The 20536-nt window shown below is 36.2% G+C and overlaps 3 protein-coding genes and 1 long non-coding RNA gene across 4 annotated transcripts; 3 read left to right on the top strand and 1 right to left on the bottom strand.

Annotated features, from left to right (window-relative positions):
* The first annotated feature begins 2785 nt into the window (after nt 1-2785).
* Nucleotides 2786-4276, top strand: LOC108249995 (urokinase plasminogen activator surface receptor). The gene is made up of 5 exons (XM_017439669.2): nt 2786-2922; nt 3114-3233; nt 3304-3447; nt 3593-3700; nt 3791-4276. Exons 1-5 carry the CDS (start codon nt 2877-2879, stop codon nt 3934-3936), a joined length of 564 nt encoding a protein of 187 aa, XP_017295158.1. The 5' UTR covers nt 2786-2876; the 3' UTR covers nt 3937-4276.
* A 3303-nt stretch (nt 4277-7579) lies between these two features.
* Nucleotides 7580-10167, top strand: LOC108250005 (ly6/PLAUR domain-containing protein 8-like). Its single transcript, XM_017439676.3, has 5 exons — nt 7580-7724; nt 7999-8118; nt 8208-8354; nt 9250-9357; nt 9475-10167. The coding sequence occupies exons 1-5, from the start codon at nt 7679-7681 to the stop codon at nt 9675-9677; spliced, it is 624 nt and encodes a 207-aa protein (XP_017295165.1). The 5' UTR covers nt 7580-7678; the 3' UTR covers nt 9678-10167.
* Nucleotides 10168-11567: 1400 nt separating this feature from the next.
* Nucleotides 11568-14098, bottom strand: LOC119617796. Its single transcript, XM_037980327.1, has 6 exons — nt 14056-14098; nt 13930-13961; nt 13584-13812; nt 13209-13496; nt 12827-13123; nt 11568-12697 (listed from the first exon to the last, which is right to left on the bottom strand). The coding sequence occupies exons 1-6, from the start codon at nt 14096-14098 to the stop codon at nt 12690-12692; spliced, it is 897 nt and encodes a 298-aa protein (XP_037836255.1). The 3' UTR covers nt 11568-12689.
* A 5631-nt stretch (nt 14099-19729) lies between these two features.
* On the top strand, nt 19730-20530 carry LOC108250010. Its single transcript, XR_001809257.3, has 3 exons — nt 19730-19839; nt 20059-20178; nt 20268-20530. It is a non-coding gene; the product is annotated as an uncharacterized LOC108250010 (long non-coding RNA).
* Nucleotides 20531-20536: the final 6 nt, after the last annotated feature.

Below are 20536 nucleotides of genomic sequence, written 5' to 3'. Positions count from 1 at the left end.
GAAAAAAATGAGTGAAAATCATTAACTGACAAAACATTCCAAGTAAATCTAAGTTTTACTAAGAGAGATATCATTGGTGCAGGAGGCATGAAGGAGTGACCTGAGGCTTAGGGACAAGCCCACCTCTGTGATACTACAATTCACAGCCTGAACAGAAGTAAGCAAAACTCATTAGTGTCCCACAAACAAAATGCCCTTCTTTACACTTATTCTTGGAATGGGGCTTCTTCCAAAAGGCAAGTCTTTTTCCAAGTGCATGTGTGGGTTTTCTCCAGGTACTATGTTTTTTTTTTTAAGCACCAGCATGCATGTTAGGTTCATTGGTAACTCTAAATTGTCTGTAAGTTAGAGTGTCCCTGTGATGGACTTGCAACCTGTCCAGGGTGTCCCTCCCTCTCACACAGTGACCGCTGGAGATGGACACCTGCTCCTTGCAACCTGGAAAGGAAAAAGCAAGTAAAGAAAATGGATGGACAGATGAATTAACAAACCCAACACTGACAGAAGGGAGCCCCACATTACCATCTAGTGAAAAATTTTTGTACACCTTCTGTCAACTTGTTGTAAAGTTTTGCTAATAGATATTGAAACTATGTATAAGACTAATAAAACTACATACACAAGACATATTGATAAAAGTTGTAAAAAATATGCACATTTTTACAATTATTGCTAATATTATTTTCATTCTTTGAGAAGACCCCTTTAACACACAAATCATCTTACACCCTTTGGAGAAGACTTGTTATGCCTTTTTTAAACCAACTCACACATTTTATTTAGTTATTTTTGGAACACACTGTCCATTTTTTCCTTTCTTTTCTTTTCTGAAACAGAGCAAATGATTTTAGGCGCTGAAGTTAGGTGTTGCTCACTCCTCTTCATCACGCCGTCCTCTCATTTTACTTCCTGTTTCTGTGCAGACTGTCTCTTTGGGGGGCGAGCCTCAAAAAGCAGAGGTGAAGCAGTAGCTGGAGACAGATGATAGGGAGGCTGGATAATTGTACTCTGAGCTGAGTCTGCTGCAGATTTATGGTTCCTAAACAACATGACAGGACTGTGCTATAGTGGAGTTTTTGCATTGTAGGTGACTGCAGACAATCGTCAACATACTGATAAGATAAGATCTTGTGCAATCTGTTAGCGCTCAGTTTCACTAAAATCTGTTCAGTGGTTTATGAAATATTTTGCAGTCAAACAGGTTGTCTCTGACAATTAATGCTAAGATTTCTGCAAAGATGTGGCATAATGTAGAGCAGAGTATTCTGCACAGAATTAGCAAAATGTTTCATGAACCATGGGACATATTTTAATGAAACTCTCAGAAAGTAATCCCTGAATATACATGTATAACTGATTAACTTATGGAGTCATCCTGATTCAAGATGGTCACCATATTTAATCAACAGTAGCTGACACAAAAATGGCTATAACTTAGTCCATTTATTTGAAATTGAGCTAAACCTTTGGTGTGGTATTAGCTGAGAGTCACTCCCAATACATGTTCTGATCATGAACACATTGTGCAATATCTTCTGTTAATAGGTTTTAGAGTCAGTCACATAACATGGCAGCTGTTATCAGGTAGTGTGACTTTACTGTAACCTCTAAACCAGAAACTAAATTGTTTCTGCTGATGTTTTGTTCCTCCTCTTTATACAACCTAACCACTGATGTCAGAACTGTTAATGAAATACAGGCGGTCACTTGTGCAATATCTATACTTAAACTCTGGCATTAACTGTTAGAGTCAACCCTGCCTGTATGTTAGCAAAAAATCTCATCAACCACTGGACAGATTTTATTGAAACTCTCAGAAAGTTAACATTGGACGTATTTAGTGGTTCATACAATATTTTGCAAACAGATGGACAGAGTTGAGAACAACAGTGAATGGCAACGTTTTCAAAACAGACTTTCACATAGTAAAACTTGAGTATCAGTTGAGAATCAGTCTCAACGCTGCCACGTTCAATCTTAGTTCAATATCTGTAAAATTTACCGAGGTATAGCTATTTTTGTGTTTGTTAAGGTCAGTTGGCTGTGGCAGCCATCTTGAATTGGGTTGACTTCAAAAGTTAATCAATTGTAGATGATCATCCAATGATTACTTTCTGAAAGTTTCATTTAAATCCAACCAGTGGTTCATGAGAAATTTTGTTAACAATACATAACATGACACACAGACACAGTAACCTTTACTACATACTTTCTATGGGAATTGTTCTTGTGTGTGTGTGTGTGTGTGTGGGGGGGGGNAGTTCATGGAAAATCACAAAGAACTTTTAGAATGAAATTAGGGCAAGATGGGGCACGTTGCACTTGATAATCATAAAAATTAGCCATAAAAAAGTCATGATTATAAAAAAGTCTTGCTGTGACATCAGTGGTGATAAAGGGATGAAGGTGTGGTCTGATGTTGGTGGACAAGCTGGGCTGCCAGATAGGAAATGACAAAATATTGTACAGTTGCTGCAAAATGATTCTATCTGGACCCAAACAATTGTATGTGCTGAGTCAAGGTGTGCTTTGTTGCTCAGGGGGTGGGGTATCTGTGTTGTGATTTGCAAACATGCTCACAGGAGAGGATGGTGGCCGGGGACATGGTGTGGCTGGTCAAATCAGACTTTTTGATGATATGTGAGTGTTCATGTGAATAAAACCAAGGGATTTCTTCTCAGTGCACAGAAATACCAAAACTATGGCGTATGAGGGCATTTTAAGAACTATTTATCATATACTGTACAGACACTAAAGCTACTGTATAAGTGCAATAATTGTCACATATCTGGCAACACTGGGGCCAAGCCCTCACAAGGTGAACTATTTATACAGCCTGAACAGAACAGAATTAATCTCACTTGTGACCCACAAGCATGTTCTTCTTCACACTGGTTCTTGGGATTTGTATTCTGCCAAAAGGTAAAACTTTGATTCTCTCTGATATTGTTTTCTTTAATAATATTATTATCAGTACCTTTCATCTTATGAAAAGATTTGTCCTCAGAATTACACTTATACATTCAGAAATATTGTGGTGACATTGTTTATTTCTTGATTTGTTTACAATAAAAGTAAATTTTTGTATTTTCTTTTTTTTTTTTTTTTTACAGTGGACACCCTGAGATGTTATGAGTGTACGTCAGAAGCCTCTGGAGATTGCACTGAGACAATACAAGAATGTTCGTCAGAGGATTATCGATGTGCTGCACTCAGAGTGGTGCATTATCAAAGTATGCTAATGTGTAGATAGTTGCTGCTTTCCTGCTCGGCACTGACTCACCTGACCGTTTTTTGTTTTAGATGGTGTTTTTGCTGAAATGAAAACTAAAGAATGTGCTCCGGCTGAACAGTGCATGGAAGACTCAGTCAGCACTGGAACGATGAAATCTATGTACGTGTCCAAGTGCTGCACCGAAGACCTCTGCAACACCAAACACATCTCTGGTAATTTACAATTTACAAGCTATATTTTTTAAGCTATGCAGTGTTGCTGTTACTACCTTTTTCTGTGTTGATATTACATGCAAATAGTTTACATTAAAACTTGATCATTTTGGCGATTCAGTTTCTCTTTGTTTTTCTTGTTAAGACTTCTACGTCAATCCAAATGGCAAAAAGTGCTTCACCTGTAATGGAACAGAGTGCACTGCGACTATAAACTGTATGGGGATTGAAGACCATTGCTTCACATTGACAGGTAACAGAACCTCCCTCTTCCTCTGTGTCCTCAGACAAATGTTAAGACTTTCTAATATCAAACATGTGGCTTGCATTTTTTTTTTCTCAGGGAAAACACCTGGGGAGTTCATGAAGGGCTGCTGTTCCAAGCATTTATGCTCAGCTAATTCTACTTCACAGATCAAGAATATGATTGGATCAGAAATGAGCTGCTGTCAGGGTGACTACTGCAACAGTGAAGCTCCGCTGTCATAGGTGCCACTGAACACAGTTCTCTTGTTCTCTTAGCAGATAAAAGCAGCAGAGTCACTGATGTAATTTCAGCCTCTAAAGATTTCATTGCACTAGTTGTAATAACAATAAAGCTTCTTATCTTATCTTTGTTAGCGGGAATATGGAGGTTGCACCTCTGTTCCACTTTCTTTAACTGATTTAAGAGTAGAAAACCTCATAAACTAAATCCAGAATGTCTTTTTTTGTGGCTAATTTCAATTTTATTTTGTTGATTTTCTATATGAATCATTTTATCCCAAGAAAAAATTTGGAAAAACTTATTATTTTCATTTATGGATAATAAAGATTTCTTTAGTCTCAATTTGTTTCTGTGTCATTTCTTGTTTTCCTTTAACATGTATTTCTCACTCATAGTAAAAAGTAAAAGCCATTTACTTAATGTCAAATTGTGAATCACTAACCCACATCAACAATGACTGCACTGCCATTTAGTGGTCATTTAGATGCTGTGCAGCTTTAATGTATCAAAACACACACAATAAAAGCACCAGTGAATACAACAAATTAGATAGCAATAATGTAACTTAATATAGGATAAATGTTATATACAATTTCAACAGTATGGTTTTTTAAGACACATTTAAGCAGCTACTGAAGGGAGTCAAGCAAATTTTGCATACTTTAAAAGAGACTTATGTCCTTTTTTGTTCTACTGGAACATTTGCATAAGTTGAAGGCAGGAAGACAAATTTCATGACCATAAAAACTCAATAAAAGACAGCTTCATTGGAAAGTTGTGAAAGTTTTTAAACCCTAAACCAGTAATTTGTTCTCTATATTTCTAAATGTTGATGTCAGCAACAGGCACAAAGAGTAGGCAGTTACTCAAGTTTACCAAAATGCTGAGTATTCCTTAATAAATCACATTTTTTTAAACTGAGGAGTTTAACTGCAGTTTGTTTAAGAGCCCGTGTCCATTTAGGCTCACAACAAGGTTCCAACAGCTCAACATTCAAATTGTTTTTTTTTTCTGATTTTCCTCTTCGATATGAGAAGATAAAGTTGCAACGTGGAGTCTGACTGGAGAATGCGTGACCACCAGCATTTCCTGATCTGTCTGTTCCATATCCTCGGGACACAAACTCATCTGGGATTAGCTCATAGTCAGAGAATGCAGCGGTGTTTTTTTTGTGTAAGTCTGTTTTAGATTATATTTCTGAATGCAGCAAAAAAAGGGTGTAAACTGACAGTGATTTCCAAAGGTTCTCCTGAGCTCATAGAGCTAAACTGACCACAGTGACAGGATGGTTGTGTGGCAATCTGCCATTGTTACCTGTTTCTGCTCCCTCAGATCGTCTCATGGGCCGGCCTCCTAATTACTCACAGCTGCAGCAGGTTTTCATCATCCAGTCCCAGGGTTCTTAAGGCAGTCACCAGGAGCAGTTCTTCACTGAAGCATCGAGTGTCTTGGGTAATTTGTCTCAGCCAGAAAACCAAGTTAAGAGAGTCTGAAATTTACTTACCAGTAATCCTGTCTCTGCTCACCACTATGCCACCCGAGAACTACTTACCTAATCTGGCTAACCTGCTGAAGATCTGAAGATTCTGTGCCTCTTCTCTGAGGCCTACCTGTCAGCCACAAACCACCTCCAGATTTGTGTAAATATCCACTGACGGGAACTGGAAACCACAACCGATCTCCACCTGCAAACTACTTACCTGCACCTTGTAAATACTCACCTGGGATTCCTGGAACCGCACATCCAAGCTCACACCCTACTACCTGTCGTAAGCCTCCACGCTACACCTGTAATCAGCTCCGTCTCTGAACCTCTAGCAACTCGAAGGACTAATCATTCTGCCCTCTTTTACAGATCCTGTTCCCCTTACCTTCCTGGCACAAAATAAATCTTTTTTTTTTTTTTTTTCAACTTGTCTCCTGTGTTCTGTCCGCCTCCTGGGTACTCACGTTTGGGAACACCTGAAATCGTGTCAGGTTGACCTTGTTTTTTTCAGACTTCCTTAATCTTGTTACAGTCTTATGCGTTGCACATGTTGAAAGATTTCAGTTCTTTGCAATATTGCTTTAAGATCTGTTTGTCCAACTTACTGATGATTCTCTGACAAACTTTGGCATAAAGTGATGAAGCAGGGCTCATCCTTGTTTTGAAAAAGTTTAAAGTCATCGCCTGTCAGCAAATAATTCTAGCAGTTCTATTTAAATTTTTCCACAAATATTTGTTTTTTTTTTTTTTTTTTTTTTTTTTTTTTTTTTTTTTTGGCTTTCTCATCTGAAGGACATGTGACTAACAGCAGAGACGGAAACTGCTGACCCAACATTTACTTAAGCTGGAACTATCCGAACCACTGGGTTTTTTTTGGTTTGAGTATTTATTACATTTTTGTTTTCGGGATCCTGAAATGCCATGCGTAACCCGCGTTCACAGCAGCTTTGGTAAATATGATCAGAAATGCTGGGTAGCAGAAAATTTGACAAATAGCAATGGCCGTTTTATAAAATAGACTGATGGTATTAGGACATCTGTTTGCAAGAATCTTGACACAAACCCTGTGATCTGTGGATATATATGGTCTCCCTGCTCTGTTTCTTTAAAACCTTAAATCCCCTTGCTCTCGCTTTTATTTAGGTATCAGATTTGCTTGTGTTTTTACTTTAGTCAATTTATCATTTTGCAAGGTTCTGCTTGCTGTTTGGACAAGGAAAAGGAAAAAAAAAAAATTTCTTTATTGAAAACTCATACATTTTCTACAGAAATGGCCGTGCAGGCACAATTCAGCATAAGCTTTAAATTTTCATAGGTAAGTTTATTGTGAAGGGAAAAGGCATATTTTTTTTTGTCAGTAACAGGTTTCTACAACAAGCATACAGAGCAGCTTATACAACATACCGTAGTGTTACTTCTTACACACTTGACTGCACAACACACACACACAGCAGACAACCTATCCTGTCCGTAAGCGAGAATGTCTGTGATTGTCTCCTTGAAGAAGAAGCTGAAAGTTGTGTTTCTCAGTTTTCAGCAGCTATTCACTCTCAAGAAGATTCCTGTTTATTGTTGCCAATGTCAGACAATTTTTAAAAGGTAAAAAGTTCAAAAAGAAATATAAAAACAGTACAATTATGTTATTATGAAAAGGATTGAACTAAAATCAAAAGACGGCTTCAAATAATGGAAAATAGAAAAAGTTCTTTGCTTACTTAAAACCTTTTTTCATTGCACATTTATGCATGTATTTTACAGATGTAAATAAAAACTGATGCACTATTGTAAAAATAATGCTTTTGTGAAAGAAATTGGCTCAAGCTACCTTAATGTTTCAAAAGTGCAGTATTAAATGTAATATTAATGTACTTTTATGTACTTCGTGCTTCTACAACAACATTATGTGGCAGATTTGTTTAGTCAAAACAGCCAAAATGCCAAATTCAGTCTAAACATTTCCATAATATGCACTTCTGACTGAGTGTTCCTTTGTTTGGGATCCATCTGATTTGTTTGATGAGGAACTAAAATGTTGAGTATTTGGTTGGGGAAATATTTTTTTTGTTGGACTTCCTGCTGAGTAAAAAGAACACATTATTCTAAAGAGTAGTAATTTTGCATGTTTAGTTGTATAGGAGGAACGAAGGCGAAGGAGTGGTCAGATCAGATAGTGAGGGACAAGCCCTCATCAGGTGAACGACTTATAAACACCCTGAACAGAACAAACAAAATAAACTCACTTGTGTCTCACAAACAAAATGTTCTTCTTTACTTTGGTTCTTGGGATTTGGCTTCTCCCAAAAGGTAATTATTTGACTCTGTTCATGATTATTATTATTACTGTTATAAAAATGACTATTTTAATTGAAATTCAATGTCATTGGTTGGAGGCTTTTTAGTGTTTTGCTTTTAGATTTAACCATTTATTTCCTTTTTTTTTCCTTCCAAACTACACCTTGTGAAATGAAGATTCACTTTTTATCCTGATTTTCTTCAGAATTTATCTTAAAGATTTTTTTTTAAATGCAGTTAATTTGTTTACTTCCTACCTAAAGTGAATTTTCTTTGTTTTCATCAGCCAACTCCCTGACATGTAATAAGTGTACATATGAAGACTCTGGAAACTGCATCAATACAACAACAAACTGCTCCAATGAGACTTATCAGTGTGGTGAAACAAGATTGGCAACATACCTTGGTCTGTTCTTTGGTGATTTCTAGCTGTTTTTGGTCCCCTGCTTGGCACTGGCTCACTTTAAAATGTCCTTTTTTGATCTTTGGTTGCAGGTGGTTTCAAACACAGTGATGTTAAAACTACTGGCTGCATTTCGGCTCAAGAGTGTTTTGATGCTTCAATCAATGTAGGAATTGGCAAGGTCGTTTATAAGAGCCAGTGCTGCAATGGAGAGCTCTGCAACACCCGGCATGTCCCTGGTAAAGTGTATTCTGTTGGTATTAGTTAAAGCTGTGCAGTGCTGTGGTAAGTTTGCTACATTTAAAGAATCATGTTTTAGATTTTCTGAGAATAAATTCAGCAAATTTGGTGATGCTTCTAAGCAGATGTCAACTCTTTGCACTTGTATTTCTTATTGCTAAGCTGACTTATGTGCTAAAAGAGAAAAAAAAATTCCTCTTACTTGTTGTGTGTGCCCCAATTATAAGTGGACAGCTCTTAGTAAGGATTTCCAACACAAAACTGTCAGCCTATTTGTGACTGAATTATTTGCTGTTTCTGTAAAATCACAAATAACATTGTAAACTTTATTAGGACACTAATGATTCAGTTTTGTTTAAGTTATGCTTATTGCAGAACTACAAATATTTCAGAGTTTAAGTATATTAACAAACACAATATGAAAGAAATAATTAAAGGGCCATAAATTGACTCATCAGTGTCAGTGTATATCTGCAGATAAAACACACAATAAAGCTTTGAACTCCCTAAATTTATACTGACACACTTTGAACACATTTAGATAAAACAAACTGGGTTATTCATTCAGTGTAGCAGAAGCAGGTTTTAGACTTCACGAGAGAGAATGGAGACACCAAACAAAATGTCAGTTTACAACTTAATTGTCAACTGGCTTCTTTACTTGCTTAATCTTGTTCTGGGTTGCAGGGATGAGAGGGAGGGGATGGGGTGGGGCTCTGAAACCCACTCCAGCAGATCAGAGGGTGACATATAGGACACACCCTTACAAGATTACAGCTTCTCATGTTTACTTGCTCTACAACCAACATAACAGTATCTATTTTTCAAAACACTGAGACATTAGGCTTGTTTTTCTTTCTTTTTTTGTCTGAAACAACAGTTTTTATTTTCCAGACTTTAACATCTCTCTCAATGGCAAAAAATGCTTCAGCTGTTATGAAGGAGATTGTAGCAGAAAGCTAAGCTGTAAGGGAGATGAGGATCACTGCATCACAACAACACGTAAGAAATCTCCATTTTGCCTGGGATTCTAAAATCCAATATATATTATCTTATCTAATATATATTCCAATAATAAACACTTGGCCCAAATTATAAATTTGGTTTTTATTGTCTCAGTGAATCAAGGAGAACAAAGACTGACCATGAAGGGCTGTGCCTCTAATTCGACATGTCAAGATAACATCCCTGCACTGCTGAAACAATATGTTGAATTTAACATCAGCTGCTGCCAGGGGGATTTCTGCAATGACGCCAGCAGTACAAGAGCTGATCTGCTGCTGCTGTTGGTGCTGCTGAGCTCTTTGATTTTGTTTTGGTAACAGATAAAAAAGGAGCATTGCTGCACAGGGTTTTCAATCATCTTAGCAGCATAATAAAGTTTATTTATTATTATTGTTGTTGCTTCTTTTGCTTATAGGTGTGTGCTTTCTCATAATGTTTGTGTTTAAATTTCTATATATTTTTGAGTTACGGATTACAAAAATGCCTTCTTGCTACTGTTGAAAAGTGACATTGACACTGACAAACTACAACTACATTTCTACCTAGTTGCTACTTTGATGCTTTCCAGCTTTCGCTAAGAAGAAAAAAAAGCACTTTAAAATAAACACTGAATTTTACAAATTCAATATTAGTTTTCATTTGGCAATAAAATACCTAAATACAAGAGAAATGCTGAATAAAGACAGCTGAGCAGTTAGACATGGTTTCCATGCATAAACTTTATTTGTATCTGCTTATTAAAACAGGGTTTCCTGATACAACAAATAACAATGTATACATATATTAATAAAATCAAACTGACGTTAAGTTCTGTTGTCTTGTTTTCTGCATGGTAATACACACTAAACTAATGAAATATTTCTTGTTGTTTATATTATTTTTTTATTTTAAATTATTTTTTTTATTTTAATGAAACTTGTACCTTTGAAATCTGTTCCAGAATAACCTTTTTGCAAACGCAGTAAATGAAATATTACTTTTAAACCAAAACTTTAACAATGAAAGTGGTTTAATCCAAATCTAATAGCAAATAAATAATTCATTTGTTCAGTCTGAGAAATGAAATTCTATACAGATTTCCCAGCCTTATAGTTTTCTCTTTGATATATAGACACAAATAAAACCAATAAGGTGGTATACCTGCCAGGAACAGTGATTCATGAGATGCTTGGCTAAAAGATAAACATGAGCATTGCCCTCCATGGAAGATGAGGCTTAATGTTTAAAGCTAGCTTTATAATATTGTCACACTTTGAAAAAGAAAAAATCTTGCTGCAAACACACGTCATTCATGAACTGCTCCTTCAACTGACCAATTACATTTTCCTCCATCACCACCATCATCATCATCATCATCATCATCATCATCATCACCCCAAAGACCCCCCACAGCTTTGCAGCTAGTCTTTGCTGCATGATACAGTTTTGGTCTTTTTCTTCTGCTTCACCTCAATAAAAAAGTTTAAATTTCATTTTTAGTTGTTTTCCATGGTCTTTAGCTGCTGATGTGAATGTCAATGTGGAAACAGTTTTCCACAGATTCTGTCCTGACACTTCAGATGTTGATGTGGAAGCTGGCATACTAGCATAGTTCCATGTGAGAGTTGGTGCATAGTGAGGGCAAGAATATAAGGCAGTGCAGGTTACCGTTGCTGCAATACCTTCAAGAAATTCAGTTGATGGAGGACTGATGCTTAGTGTTAAAAAAAAGCCTGAGGTTTTAAACAGTGAACAAATGGTTAATAAAGTTTAAAGTATCACCCGTCGGGATCTGCTCCCTTCAGCTTACCTACAAAAGTTAAAAGACCAGTCCTGAATCCTGAGTCTTACCCAAATGATACCATAGCCGGCCGACTGCGAAGAAATGGTTAATCCAAACAAAATTACTGTCTCCTTTTCTTGGGTTTCACCCTGTTTCCTTTGAAGGAAAAAAATCATTCCAGCAGCTGAGAACAGAAATTATCTAACAACCATCCACATCTCCGACTTTGTGACAAAATCGCTGTTATAGCTGTTCTGGTTTCTTCAAAATCCAGGAATAGGATTTTAGCGTGATATTTTAAGAATCATTGTGCTGAACCACATTTGCTAAACCTCCCAATATTTTCAGAACCAAGCTCCTTGAATCCATGCCTTTGTTAGATTAGAGATTAAGTGACTCATGTGAACTCAGGAAAGTTGACAAAAATCCATCACAGAGTATTGTCTTTCTATGAATGCTTTTTATTAATATTGATACATTGCAGGATACAGCTTTGTGGCATAAATCAGTAGCTGAAAAGGTTTAAAATTGCTTCAGTAGAATACAACTTTGCAATCAATAATAACAATACATAAAGCTTCCCAATTAATTTCCTTCCCCTCAGGCCACAGCTGTAGAAAGTTTAATTATAAGAAATGTTTGGTCAAGACAGAAAAATGCAAGTTTAATTTCCTACCATCCTAGGCTGAAACTCTGTCAGATGAGCCAAATAGCTGACCCTAGATAGATAGATAACCCTGTATCCGAAAAGAGCACCTCTAATCTAGAGCTTGACCCTTTGGAAATCCGGGTTGAAACAAATGGTTAATAACAGATGAGACTTCCTTCTTCGGATTTGGTCAAGGTCCTGTTGGTTTTCTTCACATGAGACAGCACACATAAATCTCCTTCTTGTTTCTTTGCTCGTATCCACAGTTTCAGCACTTGTCTTCACTCTTTTAGATTTCTCAATTTTTGGATAGCAACTCCTTAGAGATGTGTATTTCCTGTCTCAAGTAAATTCTTCTTTTATCCTAGTAACTGCCTGGATACAGACAGTGACTTCCGATGTCCACACTGTCTCTTCTTACAGCAATTCCCCATTCTGTCACTTACTTTTCACTTACTTTTCAGCTGTGGCCTTGCACTTTTTAAAGTACATATTTTATAACAAATCACTCGATGACAATCATAGCATATAATAAATTGTCAATCATAGAATAATCACTTAACACTGATTACAGCTTGTACTAAAATCATTCTGTCTTATTTAGGACTTTTAATTGTTTCACTACCTCATCTAATTTCCATAATCAACTTATACACATAATATTAAAAGATTAAGTATAATCTATTACCTGATCAGTTAGTCAATAAATGATTACTTGTTTATTACAGAAAGAGGTGATTGTTAATTTTAACATTCAAACTTGTGATTCACAGCATAATGTTTTTTGATTTCTACTTTTAATTCAATGTTCAGCTTTCTGTACTAGTGATAGCAGACACACACACAGTCTCTTTATTGCAGTCTAAAGCAACATCCTTTACTTGCGCTGGCCTGGGTGGGTTTCGGGCTGATCTCAACTCATGTTCCTTGACAAAAGACAGCATAAAACATTCCTTTATTCTTTATAACAATTACATAAGTTGGATACTTATGGTTGTAGAAGTTCTTGCTCTTTTACCACCATTGTGTCGGACATTGCTTTTATTGGCACTTACCTTTTACCCGTAGGGGGATGCTTGTTTCAGTACGTCCTTCAGAGTATTGGGCACTACATGTTAGTTGTTTTCCATGGTCTTTAGCTGCTGATGTGAAGGTCAACGTGGAAACAGTTTTCCACAGAGCCTGTCCTGAAACTTGGAATGTTGATGTGGAAGCTGGCATACTAGCATAGTTCCATGTGAGAGTTGGTGCATAGTGAGGGCAAGTATATAAGGCAGTGCAGGTTACCGTTGCTGCAACACCTTCAAGAAATTCAGTTGATGGAGGACTGATGCTTAGTTCTAAAAAGGAGCCTGAAGTTTTAAACAGTGAACAAATGGTTAATAAAGTTTAAAGACAGCATAAAACATTACTTTATTCTTAATAGCAATTACATACATGTGGCCCTTATGGTTGTAGAAGTGCTTGCTCTTTTACCACCATGGTGTTGGACAGTGCACTCTATTGTTTCATCTTGTTTCATGATGGTGAAATCTGTTGTTTTGGTGACTCTATATACGCCACCACCAAGACTATTTTCAGTTTGATGCTGGTCTTTCGGTGGGATGTTTAAACTCAGGGTCGGGGAATTACGGTAACATGTGTGATCAGCAGAGCATTGCACTGTTACCGTCTTTCCAACCTTCCTTTCACCAGTGATTGTAATTTCTGGATCCTCTGGGCGGTCTACAAAAGGAAATGTGAAAAACTGAAAAAAAAAGTACAACAGCATAATAATTATTTTGGATGCAAAAGTTGTTACTGGCAACATACCCACGACTTCAATCCTGACAGTTTTATCAAAGAATCGGTGGGTGATCCTCCCCACATTCTCTGGATCTACCCAAGGATAAAGTTTCTCTCCATGGTTGAACGAGGTTACTCTGCTGATATATAGACTGCATCTCTTGTTACCTGTAGTTACTCTTGTTCTTCCTCTGTATTGGTCTATGACATCATTTGGGTACCAGCTGTCACAAACCAAAGGGTAGCTATGGTCTGCCTACTGGTACCAAACAACACGACTTGGTCTAGTAGGTGGATTTCTATAGTAGTCAAAACTGCAAGGGATATAGACGCAGGAACGCTCCAAGGCTTTAATACTGCTTGGCAAGTATACATCCCAAGCCTCAGATGTCCAGAAAACATAACCTGCAAGAGAAAAAAAATTGCTGAAGTTAAATCATATAACTCAGTTGGTATTCATATGTTTAATAAACATTGAAGAAAAAAAATGTTTAATTACCCAGAATCAAGAAGTGTAGGAGCAAGGGGCTGAATCGAGACATTGCTGAATTAATGAAGGGTGTATGATATCTAAAAATCATAAAATTAGCTTTTACATTATGGATTGAAGCTGTATGTACAAATAAAATGATAATTTTAAAAATCTGTATATTTTAACATTAATGACAAAGACAAAACATGTGCAGTAATTTTTATTCCTTATTCACAAAATGGCTCTGAAAGGTCCAGAGCTTTTACTCCATCAATCCAAGACAAGGATTTTCACAGTTCTGTCACCCTCAATGATTGGTAATTTATCTCATTCACTCTCACATGCTAATATCTGGAGTAAAGACTTGATGATGGAGTCACATATCCACAGGAGATGGGTTCTTATTCCCATCGTATTTTTTTGAAATATTTTGAAATATTAAAGTTGATTTCATGATTGTAACAGCTTTCTAATGCTGTTGTCTTCTATTCAAACACCCTATTCAAATGCACAAAATAAAATTTGATTCAATGTTAAAAAATGTTTAAATGGGATCTATTATACAAAATTCACTTTTTGCATTTTTTTGTACTTCAATTTGGGTCTCTACTGCTTCTAGAAACAGTCCAAGCACAAAAAAAAAACAAAACACCCAGCATTTTTTTGACAAGAAGTAAATGTTTTCTGGTGTCTGCAAAACAACCTGTTTTAAAAACCTTGAGATTATTGCGTCACAATCTCCGTTACCTAGCAACCCAAGTTGCTTTTTATTCTGTTTATACACTCTGCTCATTTCTTGGTATTATGCAGGCACTTCTCATTGTGAATTATCACTTGTCATATTTTCTATAAAGGGATGCCAGCTTGTCCTTGTTTCTACAGACTGACTGTTCAGTTGCATTGAATACAATGAAGTAGCTCACCACAAGAAGGAGCTGCTTCTCTAACTTATAATGATATTTAAGGCAAGCTGGGAAGATAAGTAAAACAAAATGCTGTTAATTAAATAACCGCCACAGTCTGATTCTCATGGCCTTCTATGGGGGGTGTGATCACACTCAACATCAGTCAGGTTACAAAAGGTCTCTTAAAGAGGAGCTTTAGAAACAATAAGGAACAACACTTCCCCTTTTAGGTTTCAAGTTTAGACAGGTTTTTATAGGAACTTATCTGAAAAGCTGTTTTAGAATTTTTTTCTGCTATTGTGAGTTCATTCAGCTAGAACATTTTTGTTTGTTTTGTTTTCTTTTGTTTTTGGAAAAAAAACAATAACATTAGAGACCAGCCAACTTGGAAAATATATTTGCGTAATAACTCGAATTATACTGAAAACTTTCCACTACAAAAACTACAAAAACATCCCATTTGCGTATTTTAATAAGCAATCACAGTTTTTAACATGTTGGCCAAAGAAAAAAATTGCCAAAAAGTTGCAAAATGCAAGAATACTGTACTACAAAGAACATTTAGATCATTTACAATTTCTTTATTACAAAACTAAAACTAAGTTTGCCAAAACCAAATTTTTTTGTGCATCAAAAAATATTTAAATGGTCAAAATACTTTAAATCTGATTACAAAGCACTTAAGCTGACTAGCTCAGTCTGTTGCCATATTACATAAAAAGGCAAAGTATCCTTGAAGTCTTAGCTGAAAGACAGAAAATCAAGTTTTTGGGCCATATTTCTGATTTTAAACCAAAAGTAATATTTTCTCCAACAAAGCAGTAATATTTGGAAAATGCTGAATGCTGCAAAATTACAACAATATGGAAAGGATCCTAGCACTGACTTACCTCCAAAGCTGATTTCTTTTAAGATTTCTTCCAAATTTTTTGAAAGCACATCTTTTTATCAGCCTCCCAGAAAATGTGGGTGGTGCAAGTTCCCTCCGTAACATAGGACAGTAAAAGAGCTTACTATTAAGCCCCTCCCTGTGAAAAAATACAAATGAAGTAAGTCGTACATGTGTTACAGTAATGTGGCAAGTTTTTAGTACAGAGCAGCATAAAAAAATCCAAATTTACAGTAAAACAAACAGCTGTAACTCTGTCATTTCTCGGTATAAATGATCTTAGTTTGGCATGAAAACAGTAATTATTCATTATTCTTAGTTTTGTTGAAATACTGGAAAAAAACCCTGAAAACAAAGAAAACAAAAACAAAGAAATAAGAAGAAGAAGAGGAAAAGAAGAAAACTAACTATTGAGATTTTAACAACTGGTTCGATGAGTGTTTTTGTTCTGTGTAGGACCTCCTGAATCTGTTCTTTTTATTACTCTAAATTAGATTGTAATTGATCAAGAAACCAGATGTAAAACCAGTGATTATGAGCACAAAGTAAAAAAAAAAAGATTGTTTAGTGGGGTCACAAATGAAGTGAGACTGACTTTCCATATACATGTATTTTTTGCAGCTTATGTTCATTTATGAGGCAGACTCATTTTGATTGATTTGTGTTTGGTAAGATCTAAGTATTTAAATTGTTTGATTTTTTTCTATTTTAAATATGGTACTGATGCATGATACAGCCTGGTAAGTACCAGGTACATACCCTGATACCAAAATTGTAAATGTTCATTCACCTCCTAACTCTGCTGAGAACATCTTACCCTTTTGATAGAGATGGAAACAGAACTAGCAGTTTAGTGAAGCATAAAACTGTCTGCTGATTCATACTGAACCCACTTAAAGAGGCTGCATCTCTTTCATTGTTTAAGTAAAAATGTAAAGTTTTATCTAATCTGTTTCACAACTGACTCAGATTGTTCCTACAGAAGGTGCTGATCCCTTGGCAGGTGTTCTTCTGTCTGTCTGTCTGTCTGTCTGTCTGTCTGTCTGTCTGTCTGTCTGTCTGTCTGTCTGTCTGTCTGTCTGTCTGTGGACTAATTTGTCAAAGTTGTAACATCACAAAATGTGAAGGATGCAGTTACAAAACCTGTTTATTGTTCTAAGTGATAAGCTCCCAATCACTGAGGGGTTTTGTTTTCTTTCTAAATGTAGAATATGCAAATCTTGTGACCTTTAAAGGGAGATGAATTCTAGGTTTTCACAACCCCTCTTCCTCCTCTCACTCACCAGTAATACTCATCTATTCCTAACAGCACACGGCATAATCGTTAAACTGCAGAGAATGCTGAACAATGTATTCACACCAACAAAAACGCAGATTTACTGTAAACTGCTATTTGTGTGTTGGACCGTATCCATTCATGACTACCATTCTGCCTGCTGATATTGTTCTGATGTAGTAAATAAAATGCATTTATCTATCTAGTTGGTCGGTTGAATGTGTCTTTAGTGATCAGTGTACTGTTTGTTGTCCATTATTTAAAGTTTTATGTAGATTATGCAGTTTCACTATGAGAAAGTGCTGGCTTTATGTGACTGAAACGTATTAAAATCATAAGCATAAAAAAATGAAAAGGTGTTTACTATTCTAGATCACCTATTCATTTAACTGCTTTTCTATTGTCATTGTTATCTTCTTTGTTGGATTACAAATCAGAACATTTTCAGTCACACAGTTATTTAACAGGATTCATTGTCAATATTAGTTGTGTTTAATGCACAAACAACAAAAGGCTTTACGTTCCTTTCAAGGAATACAAATCACCCGCCAGCTTTCATGCGATATTCTGATGTCATGTGTGATGAGTGAGTGCTCAGAGTATGTGTTGTTAATGAGTCTCAGCTACTACCACCAAACTTTAGCTCAGTATCTGTAAACTGACTGAGTTGGAGCCATTTCTGGGTTTGCCTCGTCCCATCAGCTGTCGCAGCCATCTTGAGTCAGGTTGACTCCAAAAGTTAATCAGTTGTAGAGGCGCCTTCAAACGATTACTTTTCATTAAAGTCTGTCCAGGAGTTTAGGAGATATTTTGCTAACATGGCAAACAAACACACACAGACACGAGCACAAACATCATATGAGGCTTTAGGACCCACACAAACTTGGGCCGGCCCCGCAGGCAGGTCTTCAAGCTGCTGAGTGTTATTCTGAAGCAGCCATGTTTTGTTTGAAATACATTTTGTGTGAGCTTTAGGACTTGTAGTTTAAGTACTGACAGCCCATTTTTAAATAATGAAACAAAAATGTTTAAACAATAGATAAAATCAATCAGCGTCTTCTAAGATAATATGTACATTTTAGAAAGTCTGGACACTTCAGAGATCTCACACAGAGAATAATAACTGCTGGGAATGGTGCAAAAAAATTTCTTCACTTCCTTCTGTATCCATTCTTAGTCTCATTTCTCAATCATTTTGAAGAAATGAAACAATGAATTGGAAGCTGTTCAGCTCAATTCCAGTAAGGGATTTAAATCATATTTATAAAAAAATCCTCATTTGACATTTGTTCCTGTCTCTTCGTTTTTATTCTGCTTTTATTTGTTTATTTTCAGAGTTTAAAAAATTTATATAGTAACAGTTACTGTAGAAACAAAGTGGCCTCCCTAATGAATAGATTTAGTTGAGCCGACGTCTCTCGGGTCACGAGGGCCCTCTTGTCCATCTTTTACTTTGACATTTTGTTCTTTCTTTGATTTAAACAGATTGAACAACAAATGTGTTGAAATAAGCGGTAGTCACACATGTCCAATCTTGAATTATACTCTTCATCCCTAAGTTTGTGTTTCCCTGCCACAGATGTATGATTGTGGAAAGGAAACAGACTAAAAGTCTGGGAGTTTGATTCTTTACCTCTTCAAATGCGGAAACCCAAAGTTGCTCCTACATGCAGGCACGGCTCCATCTTCTGTGTTCTCTATGTATATGATGCATAAATAATAACCACTTGAGGCCTTTTGTAGAACTAAAGCAACATTTAAAAAGTATACAGACCCTTTTAAAAAAATAGAATATAATAGAAAAGTTGTTTAATTTCCATAATTCAATTCAAAAAGTTACAATTTCATAGGTTATAGATTCAGGGCCCAAAGTTTAAACAATTTCAAGTATTTGTTTGTTTATTTTTACATAATTTGGACTTCTATCTCATAAAACCCACAAAAACAGGAGTTTCAAAAAATTAGAATACTGTGAAGTGTTTGGCCAACACAGCAGGTGGGCGTGGATTAAAGTTTTCAGTGCTGTGCGCAAAGGGATAAATCCACTACTCATAGAATCTGGGGTTACAGTACGTAAACAATGTTTTCAGCAGCTATTCAATCTCAAGAAGATTGCCGTTTATTGTTGCCAATGTAAGTAAGTAAGTAATTAGTAAGTTTGTTCTAAAACTCCTGCTTTTATTGAAGTCACACTGACAATGATCAGTTGATTTATACATTTGATCAGCAGCACCTGAGTCCTACTTCCCGTCTTAAAGCCTCTGGAAACAGCAAAGGTGAACTTCGGTTTTCACACACAGCTTTGCCATATTGGCTTCATTTTTGTTTACTAAATAATTATATGGTGGATTTGCTTGTGAGTTTTTCTGCACCTGAAGTTGTATTGAAATGATTTTAGAACCTTTAGTTCCTGGTAAAGACCAGTTTTTTCAATAGGTAAAACCAAAAAGGGATGGGGGGTTACAGCGGGGCAGTGGTTTGTGCTGCTGCCTCCCCAGCTGGAGCCTCTCTGTGGAGTTTGCATGTTTTACGTATGTATTCAGTTACATTGGAGTCTTTTGTAGAGTAACATTAGTTGTGTAGGAGGAACGAAGGCGAAGGAGTGGTCAGATCAGATACTGAGGGACAAGCCCTCATCAGGTGAACGACTTATAAACAGCCTGAACAGAACAAACAAAACAAACTCACTCACAAAATGTTCTTCTTTACTCTGGTTCTTGGGATTTCGCTTCTCCCAAAAGGTAATTATTTGACTCTGTTCATGATTAATAATATAATAATAATTATTATTATTATTATCATTATTAAATAACTATTTCAAATCCTTCCAAACAACACCTTGTGAAATGAAGATTCACTTTTATCCTGACTTTCTTCAGAATTTATCTTAAAGATTTTTTTTTAATGAAGTTAATTTGTTTACTTCCTACCTAAAAGAGAATTTTCTTTGTTTTCATCAGCCAACTCCCTGACATGTAATAAGTGTACATATGAAGACTCTGGAAACTGCATCAATACAACAACAAAGTGCTCCAATGAGACTTATCAGTGTGGTGAAACAAGAATGACAATATATCTAGGTCTGTTCTTTGGTGATTTCTGGCTGTTATTGGTCCCCTGCTTGGCACTGGCTTACTTTAAAATGACCTCTTTTGACTTATGCTTGCAGGTGGTTTCAAATACAGTGATAGTAAAACTACTGGCTGCATTTCGGCTCAAGACTGTTTTGATGCTTCAATCAATGTAGGAATTGGCAAGGTCGTTTATAAGAGCCAGTGCTGCAATGGAGAGCTCTGCAACACCCGGCATGTCCCTGGTAAAGTGTATTCTGTTGGTATTAGTTAAAGCTGTGCAGTGCTGTGGTAAGTTTGCTACATTTAAAGAATCATGTTTTAGATTTTCTGAGAATAAATTCAGCAAATTTGGTGATGCTTCTAA

Source organism: Kryptolebias marmoratus, linkage group LG16, assembly GCF_001649575.2.
Source record: "Kryptolebias marmoratus isolate JLee-2015 linkage group LG16, ASM164957v2, whole genome shotgun sequence".
NCBI lineage: Eukaryota > Metazoa > Chordata > Actinopteri > Cyprinodontiformes > Rivulidae > Kryptolebias > Kryptolebias marmoratus.
This window is presented reverse-complemented; position numbering and strand designations above follow the sequence as displayed.